Raw genomic sequence first — 10177 nt, forward strand, 5'->3', positions numbered from 1 at the left:
AAAATCTATGGGTTTCTATTGGGTATTTATTATATATTGACATGGTCATTACATAGGAAGTAAAATGCAAAGGAGTGCATTTTCACAAATCTGTATTTGAGTTGGCGAGATCTCACCTGCTCTATGTTCATGTTGACATCTGCCAGCATGTCGCTGGTGTCAGGGTGCATCATGGTAGGGCGGACAGCGATGGTGGGTTTCGAATAGAGCAAGGGCACGGTTACCCCCTGGCCATCCTCCTCCTCTCCACCCAGACTGGCCCTCAGGGCACCACAGGACACGATGCTGCCCCCGCTGGCACAGTGGGCGCTATGCGGGTGGAAGCAGTTCTTACACGATCCGGGTTTCCACACGTGTTCTGCAAACTCGCCGCAGGCTGACATGTTTGTCCGAAAACAAACGTTTAGCGGTCGTCACTGATTGGTTGTGGAGGCAATGGAAAGATCCGACATGGTTGACCGGTACACAGAAGCCTGGTGTCACAAGATTGTACAGAAGATCTGCAGAGAGGAAAGCAGAAATCAGAAATGGATAGTGAACAGATTTGGATTTTGCTGTGGCGATTCTCAGTACTGTTTCTTGTCTGATCTTCAAGAGTTAATCAATAACCATTTCAACCCAAAGGAATGCTATTGGGAGCATACATACAGTGCTTGAGCAGAGGTTCAGGGAGCTGAGCATAACACTGGAGGTTATGAAGATAAGGCGCTGTTGAAAGCATTTCCTACAGCATACTTATTTCAACACCAACTGAATTAAGAAATACATCTTCATTCATATCAACGCAATGAATTACACTTTTTAGGAACAGGCATTTGATAGTGGATTGTGGTGTTGCTCAATGATCACTGAGTCAGGATGAAAATACTTCACACCCACTGGTGAAAACCAAAAGGTGCAATCCTCTCCTCTCCTCTCCTCTCCTCTAACTAACAGAGTTGGCATTATGTCTGGTTCGGGAATCACCAAACTGTCTGTCTGCAGGATGAACTCGGATAGAAAGACGACAGTAAACACCTCATGATCATGTTGTTTAAGAGTTACTAGGATATATTCCATCCCGTCTATGACACTGTGGGAAGCTACAAGTGTTCCCATCGATTCTAACCCATTACTTAGCTAGACCAGTCTCTGACTGTATGTCAGAGACCAGTCTCTAACTGTATGTCAGAGACCAGTCTCTAACTGTATGTCAGAGACCAGTCTCTGACTGTATGTCAGAGACCAGTCTCTAACTGTATGTCAGAGACCAGTCTCTGACTGTATGTCAGAGACCAGTCTCTGACTGTATGTGTGGTACCAGGCAAAATGTGTAGAATAGCAGGAACATTTCTTAAAAACCGCTAAATGTTCTCTTAGCCTCATGGCAAAATATAAACAATAGCATGAGATGAGCTATAAAACAGCATCATTTTCTCTCTGACCCACGGCAAAAAGTGTGCGGTACCAGAAAAGGCTTAAGCAATGACAGTGATCAACCTATGTCCCATTGGTTCTACACTAATGCACCATTGATTCCAATCGATTCTAACCCATTAATTTAGGTTAAATCCATCAAGTGTTTGACTGTGTGAGGTGCCAGTAAAAGTTGAAACTATGACAGGCTTCAAGCCCTTAGTGGTAAACTCAACAAGCCCCACCACTATCACTCCACTCCAGTGTTGTCTGTAACTTAAGACGCTCTCAGCTTTGTCCTCGTTCCCAGGGCTCCTAAATTAGAGGATCCTACTTTCTGTTCAACCCACACGACCCCCAGGAACATAAAGGCGTTTAGAATGCAGTCTCACGTTCTAGAACGTCTGAAACATCACAGAGGTCGGAATGCCTTGAATGTAGAGAGGCGCAAGTCGCACCAGGGTGAATCTCACACCACCACCCCAGCACCACTAACACCTCTCCCCGTGTAAGTCCTGTTGAAGACTGAAGGACGATGAGAAAATCCACATGACTAGGAGGTTCATTTGTCTTGTTCCTCCTGGGTGTCGTGCTCTCTTCACACAGAGCTAAATACCTAGAGACGAACCTTGGAAATGGTTCACAGTAGTACACACACATATCCCCACCCCCTGAATTAATTAGGAAAGCAATACGTAGCGTAATAATATAAGAGGTTACTCATCCAATATCAAACAACACCAGAAACTGGACGATTTATGGTATTGATATTATAGCTTGTGTTTCCCATGTAAATAATACCTAGGAACCAACTAATAGGCTAGACACAGGCTGTAGGAGGGGAGTTTGTTGAGATGCATGTTTACATACACAGTACAAACTGTCTGGAAAGCACCGGAAAGAGCACTGATTTTTGTTCCAACTCTTGTTCCAATAGCATGAGTTACAAATGTAGCCTATATTCAAATATGTGACCAATAGAGCGAATTGGCAATACAGACAGACAGTGTGGTACATGGTCTACTTCTGAATCATCAACTAGCTCTCAGTCTCATGTCAGAATTAGACGTTCATCCAGGTTTCTCAGACGTCAAATTTCGAAGTTGTTGCAAACGTTGTTGTTGCAAAAGTGTCTAAGGTTAAGTTTAGGCATTAGCTCCAAAATCTTAAGGTTAGGTATTAATTGTGAATGGATAAGGTTTGAGAGGCTTAAAACTAAAATCTCAAAAACAACTTTCTATCGCTAGATTCAAATCAAATCAAATTTTATTTGTCACATACACATGGTTAGCAGATGTTAATGCGAGTGTAGCGAAATGCTTGTGCTTCTAGTTCCGACAATGCAGTTATAACCAACAAGTAAGCTAACTAACAATTCCAAAACTACTGTCTTATACACAGTGTAAGGGGATAAAGAATATGTACATAAGGATATATGAATGAGTGATGGTACAGAGCAGCATAGGCAAGATACAGTAGATGATATCGAGTACAGTATATACATATGAGATGAGTATGTAAACAAAGTGGCATAGTTAAAGTGGCTAGTGATACATCTATTACATAAGGATGCAGTCGATGATATAGAGTACAGTATATACGTATGCATATGAGATGAATAATGTAGGGTAAGTAACATTATATAAGGTAGCATTGTTTAAAGTGGCTACTGATATATTTACATAATTTCCCATCAATTCCCATTATTAAAGTGGCTGGAGTTGAGTCAGTGTCAGTGTGTTGGCAGCAGCCACTCAATGTTAGTGGTGGCTGTTTAACAGTCTGATGGCCTTGAGATAGAAGCTGTTTTTCAGTCTCTCGGTCCCAGCTTTGATGCACCTGTACTGACCTCGCCTTCTGGATGATAGCGGGGTGAACAGGCAGTGGCTCGGGTGGTTGATGTCCTTGATGATCTTTATGGCCTTCCTGTAACATCGGGTGGTGTAGGTGTCCTGGAGGGCAGGTAGTTTGCCCCCGGTGATGCGTTGTGCAGACCTCACTACCCTCTGGAGAGCCTTACGGTTGTGGGCGGAGCAGTTGCCGTACCAGGCGGTGATACAGCCCGCCAGGATGCTCTCGATTGTGCATCTGTAGAAGTTTGTGAGTGCTTTTGGTGACAAGCCAAATTTCTTCAGCCTCCTGAGGTTGAAGAGGCGCTGCTGCGCCTTCTTCACGATGCTGTCTGTGTGAGTGGACCAATTCAGTTTGTCTGTGATGTGTATGCCGAGGAACTTAAAACTTGCTACCCTCTCCACTACTGTTCCATCGATGTGGATCGGGGGGTGTTCCCTCTGCTGTTTCCTGAAGTCCACAATCATCTCCTTAGTTTTGTTGACGTTGAGTGTGAGGTTATTTTCCTGACACCACACTCCGAGGGCCTTCACCTCCTCCCTGTAGGCTGTCTCGTCGTTGTTGGTAATCAAGCCTACCACTGTTGTGTCGTCCGCAAACTTGATGATTGAGTTGGAGGCGTGCGTGGCCACGCAGTCGTGGGTGAACAGGGAGTACAGGAGAGGGCTCAGAACGCACCCTTGTGGGGCCCCAGTGTTGAGGATCAGCGGGGTGGAGATGTTGTTGCCTACCCTCACCACCTGGGGGCGGCCCGTCAGGAAGTCCAGTACCCAGTTGCACAGGGCGGGGTCGAGACCCAGGGTCTCGAGCTTGATGACGAGCTTGGAGGGTACTATGGTGTTGAATGCCGAGCTGTAGTCGATGAACAGCATTCTCACATAGGTATTCCTCTTGTCCAGATGGGTTAGGGCAGTGTGCAGTGTGGTTGAGATTGCATCGTCTGTGGACCTATTTGGGCGGTAAGCAAATTGGAGTGGGTCTAGGGTGTCAGGTAGGGTGGAGGTGATATGGTCCTCGACTAGTCTCTCAAAGCACTTCATGATGACGGAAGTGAGTGCTACGGGGCGGTAGTCGTTTAGCTCAGTTACCTTAGCTTTCTTGGGAACAGGAACAATGGTGGCCCTCTTGAAGCATGTGGGAACAGCAGACTGGTATAGGGATTGATTGAATATGTCCGTAAACACACCGGCCAGCTGGTCTGCGCATGCTCTGAGGGCGCGGCTGGGGATGCCGTCTGGGCCTGCAGCCTTGCGAGGGTTAACACGTTTAAATGTCTTACTCACCTCGGCTGCAGTGAAGGAGAGTCCGCATGTTTTCATTGCAGGCCGTGTCAGTGGCACTGTATTGAACTTGCAGCCTTTGGAATCAGAGGAAAATGCTTACGCCCATCCACCATCCCCCTAGCAAAAACGAAACCTACTGGAAGGTAACAGTGCTCACTGTTTCCCATAGGGGCCGGTTTTCACATCATCTCCTGACGTCCTCAGACACGGAGGGACGTCCAATACCGACTTGTATTACGGGTGATCTGGCTGGAATCAAACAGTCATAGCTGCTGTTCCATGTTCTCAACAGGGTATCTACCTATCACCCAAAACAGAAAACAAGAATGGATGTGGTAAGGAGGATTCATATGAGGGGGCTGTCCATTTCTTCAGCTCCATCAACTCTAGAGATGAACACAACACAATACTCAGACAGATTCGGAGTGTATCTCTTTTAGAGGTCGCCCGATTATGATTTTTAAACGCTGATACCGATTATTGGAGGACCAAAAAAGCCGATACTGATTATTGGACTATTTTTTGTTGTTGTTGTTGTAATAATGACAATTACAACAATACTGAATGAACACTGATTTTAACTTAATATAATACACCAATAAAATCAATTTAGCCTCAAATAAATAATGAAACATGTTCAATTTGGTTTAAATAATGCAAAAACAAAGTGTTGGAGAAGAAAGTAAAAGTGCAATATGTGCCATGTAAGAAAGCTAACGTTTAAGTTTCTTGCTCAGAACATGAGAACATATGAAAGCTGGTGGTTCCTTTTAACATGAGTCTTCAATATTCTCAGGTAAGAAGTTTTAGGTTGTAGTTATTATAGGAATTATAGGACTATTTCCCTCTATACCATTTGTATTTCATTAACCTTTGACTATTGGATGTTATTATAAGCACTTTAGTATTGCCAGTGTAACAGTATAGCTTCCGTCCCTCCTCCTCGCTCCTCCCTGGGCTCGAACCAGGAACACAACGACAACAGCCACCCTCGAAGCAGCGTTACACATGCAGAGCAAGGGAAACAACCACTCCAAGGCTCAGAGTGAGTGACGTTTGAAATGCTATTAGCGTGCGCTAACTAGCTAGCCATTTCACTTCGGTTACACCAGCCTCATCTCGGGAGTTGATAGGCTTGAAGTCATAAACAGCGCAATGCTTGACGCACAACGAAGAGCTGCTGGCAAAACGCACGAAAGTGCTGTTTGAATGAATGTTTACGCGCCTGCTTCTGCCTACCACCGCTCAATTAGATACTTGTATGCTCAGTCAGATTATATGCAACGCAGGACACGCTAGATAATATCTAGTAATATCATCAACCATGTGTAGTTAACTAGTGATTATGATTGATTGATTGTTTTTATAAGATAAGTTTAATGCTAGCTAGCAACTTACCTTGGTTTACTGCATTCGCGTAACAGTCTCCTTGTGGAGTGCAACGAAACAGAGGCAGGTCGTTAGAGTGTTGGACTAGTTAAAAGATTGGATCCCCCGAGCTGACAAGGTGAAAATCTGTCGTTCTGCCCCTGAACGAGGCAGTTAACCCACCGTCATAGGCCGTCATTGAAAATAAGAATGTGTTCATAACTGACTTGCCTAGTTAAATAAAGATTAAATAAAGGTGTAAAAAAATATATAATAATAATAAATTCGGCCAAATCGGTGCCCAAAAATACAGATTTCCGAATGTTTTTGAAAACTTGAAATCGGCCCTAATTAATCGGCCATTCCGATTAATCGGTCGACCTCTAATCTCTTTCTTGCTAGAAATGACACTATTCTGCAGTATGTACTCCTGTAGGCGAACATTATCAATGAGTATGGCTGGACAGTTAATACACAAATTCAAGTCTGTTTTTATTTTTTTTAATAAACACCTGAAAGTGAAAATTCTCATATGGCTGTTAAGAATTTCAGAAGTCAAAAGGGAAAAATTAAAAAGCGATTGGCGGGTCTGGGTCAACGTTGTCCTTTCAGACTGAAAATAAAAAGCCATCTCTGTCTGTCTGTCTGTCTGTCTTTCTGTCTCTCTCTCTCTCTCTCTGTGTGTGTGTGTGGTCAGTAGTGTTGTGTTGTTGGGGCGGCAGCAGTCAGGACAGTTTGGCTTCCTGGCACTGTTCTGTTATTGCATGCTAGGCAGAGACAGCAGGGGGTAGGCTTCAGCAGAGAGGCAGCAGTAGTTAATCACCCCCCCCTCCCCACACACACACACTGCATTATTTGCTCAGGGCTAGTGTGGTGCAGTGGGGAATGCAGTCTGTGTCAATGTTAGACTCGGTGGCAACACTTTTGACAGTCATAGTCAGATTAAGACAGAGGCAGAGCAGGGCTTTGTCAAGGACAGAACAGCTGAAAAAACTCTGATGAATTGGTTTACTTTTATACTTAGTCCACATTAAAAAAACACACATTTCATGTACTACTAGTGTCCAATACAGTTTACCTGCATTTGGTAATCACGCTAGTGCCTTCACTTTCAAACTGAAAGCAGCTATGAGACAATTATAAAGACAAGTTTGATACTACAGTATGTAAACCTGTAATTCCATGCTGAAAATGCACTCACATGCATGCGCGCATATATCTAAGGGAAGAAGTTTCCCCGCATGGATCGATACTCTGCACATTCCACGACTGGTGTAATAAACTTAACAAAAACGTTTTATTAACGAAATAGGGCAATACATTCTCAACTCAATCACGGACGAAATATGGAGTTATCGTGAGGATCTACGGAACATTACGCTGTTTTACGAAGGCAAATAACAATGTGTATGAAGGCAAATAATGAGACTACCGCGCCTGTTTGAACATCGATCCAGAATGTCCCATTCCTTGATTGAGGATTCGAACACTTCACTCTCATTTGATCTTTGTATTGTCTTATTCTGCGACTTTAAGAATCCTGAAGGTATCATTCATTTTTCTGAAACAAGTAGTATGCTTACAGCCTCCTAGAGCACGTGCCTAGTTCCTGAATATCTATAGATGTTGACATGTTCATGCTCCTTGTCCTTGCTCAGCCATGGTCTTAAATAACATTTCACATTTATAATCCGATTGCGCTCTGGACTAGGAATGGTTTTTATGCAGGATCACCTGTGACATTCCTATTGAGGTTTCTTAGCCTGGTTATAAACATGGGGCAAATAGCCTACTAAACAGAGGGACAGCTATATGTTCAACCTAGAGACATAAAAAAAACACTGGTTTGAATAAACATAGAGGTGTAATGTGTTGGTCAGAGAGGTGCTATTCGGCTGTCTGGCAAGAAAAACGCATGGCAGAGTCAAATGTTTTTGCTTACCTGCGGACTTGACTTGCCTGGCAACAGCAATTCGCGCCCTCCAAAACAATATAAAATAACTGGGTCCCCAAAACAAGGTGTTTCATTTATGTTATTTGTCCCGCGTCCGACAACAAACGAGAAGGTTTGTTGGGAAGCCTCGAGAAATGAAGCTTGGTGCGGAGTCCCAGCAGCTAGCTTTGATCCGTTGCTCTGGACTCGCAGCGAGGTGAACTGGTAGAGGAACGGGTGAATAGTGAGCTTGAAGCTCCGGCAGCGAGGGGCGGAACTCCCTCAACTATAGGCCTAATAACCTACAGGCAGAGTCGCAGACTATAGTCTGGCCACATTCACGTGGCTGCAAAGTGGTTTTCGGCTCCTAGGTTCACTTTCTCTGCTCGCAACATATCGAGCCGTTCATCAGTGGCTTTCCCAGGGGCAAGGGCATTTCGCTAGAATAGGCTATAGGTGACGCGCGTAATATAATATAGTCTAATTGTTCATTTTACTTGTGAGCTGTTATACAGCAGTTTTGCCCTATTTGTGAAGGGGTGGGAGAAATAAGATGAAATTAGGTCTTTTCGTGGTCACCATATCTATAGGCCTGGCCGCCTGCGGAAGATGTTTATCACATGCGTATAGCCTATGATAAACAGCATACTTATTATACTAGGAGGGTATGTGGGAGATAATCCAAAAGTAATTAAACACGCATTTTGGGCAGCTCCGGGGGTGGTTTTGAGTCTCCCCCGTCCGGCTCTGACAGGCAGTGCTTTGCTTGGATGAGTGCCCCTCTCGCCCCCCGGAGCTCCTGCTTCTGTACGGAGAGAGAAAGACGGGAGGAGCCCCCTGCTGAGCCTCATTATGACCCGGGCCAAAGGAGGCCAAACTCGGCATTGTCGGTACCATCCCATTCCACAACTGAAAGGTGAAACATCACTGTCAGCGAGAAGCTTCGTCAAAACAACAGTCTGACGCGCGATAACGCACACTAGTCTCCACACGCACGTACGCTCGCGCTAACGCACACACATTCACATACACACAGTTGAGTTGACATGCCTCCCCACGGGGCAGACGTGCTTGTCTTTCGCCTGAGCAACCCACGATTAGGCTAATGTGCTGATAAGCGATGAGTCATTTAATTATGAACTTTCAATGGAAATTCAAAACACTTGTCATCTCCCTAGGAGCATCAGCTGTAGATGGGCCTAATTGTATTGTATGCACAGCAGTGGAGGCTGCTGAGGGGAGGACGATTCATAATATCGTCTGGAACAGAGCAAACGGAATGGCATCAAACACATGGAAACCCTGTATTTGATACCACTCCACTAATTCTGCTCCAGCCATTACCACAAGCCCATCCTCCCCAATTTAGGTACCACCAAGCATCATCGACTGTCAATGTATGAACTGTAGAGAAGAATGGGTAAAAAAGGAGAGGACATGTACTGGCATACCAATATAGTACTGCTAGGTTTATCTACATAGTCAGGTTAAAGTTTGGGTAAATCAAATTCCATGTTATCTTCCTTTTTTGGGACACAACCTAACAGGCTGACTACACCACCCGCGTCGCGAGCGCGTGCGTTGTAAAATACATTTAGAAATGTATATTATTCAATTATTGCACCCACACTGCTCCACGTGCCAATGAGCATCTGCTTTGCCAAGGGCTAAAATAGAAGTCAGTTCTCTTTCTGATGCAGATCGTGCTGCAAGTCCTGCCTCTTAGAAGCAGGTACCCAAGTGCCATCTCCTCATTGGTTATACCCACGTGGGTGAGTGAAGACGAACAAGGTCAGTGGCGGCAATGCACCTAATTTATGAAAGTTGCAAATCGCAATATAAATTCAAGAGCAGGAAAAGGCCTGGAAGGATGAGAGATGACTAGAAACGATTCGGTTGACCGTTTTATGTGTGGATTAATTATCGGAGTACAGGACCTTGTGCATTTCAGGTAAAATAACAACTCAATGTTTATATCCCAGAACAAATTAGCTAGCAACAGCAAGCTAGCTAAATAGGACAAATTAGCTAGCAAGTGCAAGCTTGCTAGCTAAATGGCCATAAATGATTAATACTTTTCGACCTGTCCCCAAATTAATATAATTGGTTCTGAGTTTGTTTTGATATTTGAACCTGCATGGCGTGATCGCGTTTGGTGTGGGTGGACAAAATGCATTTATGCACAACGGCGCACGATGACGCGCGCGCACAGCCGGTTTGGGTTCCGTGTAAGAACTCAATTTACTGGCTCTGTAAACTAAAAACTCTAACATCCCTAGCTATCTCCCTCTACCCCCCCCAAACTACACAAAATACCTCATCAGGACAAGGCAAGAGCAGGTTTTTA

The 10177-nt window shown here is 44.4% G+C and overlaps 1 protein-coding gene across 1 annotated transcript in view; it reads right to left on the reverse strand.

The window, feature by feature from the left end:
* LOC112219603 (inactive tyrosine-protein kinase PRAG1) overlaps positions 1 to 8178 on the reverse strand; it is a 43165-nt gene extending 34987 nt beyond the window's left edge. The window contains exons 1-2 of the mRNA XM_024380972.2: positions 7840 to 8178; positions 117 to 500 (exon numbers count right to left, since the gene is read on the reverse strand). Coding sequence (XP_024236740.1) covers positions 117 to 383 — 267 coding nt within the window. The 5' untranslated portion in view covers positions 384 to 500; positions 7840 to 8178. The remainder of the gene's footprint in view (positions 1 to 116; positions 501 to 7839) is intronic.
* Between the last annotated feature and the right edge of the window lie 1999 nt (positions 8179 to 10177).

Source organism: Oncorhynchus tshawytscha, linkage group LG20 (genome assembly GCF_018296145.1).
Source record: "Oncorhynchus tshawytscha isolate Ot180627B linkage group LG20, Otsh_v2.0, whole genome shotgun sequence".
In the NCBI taxonomy this organism is placed as follows: domain Eukaryota; kingdom Metazoa; phylum Chordata; class Actinopteri; order Salmoniformes; family Salmonidae; genus Oncorhynchus; species Oncorhynchus tshawytscha.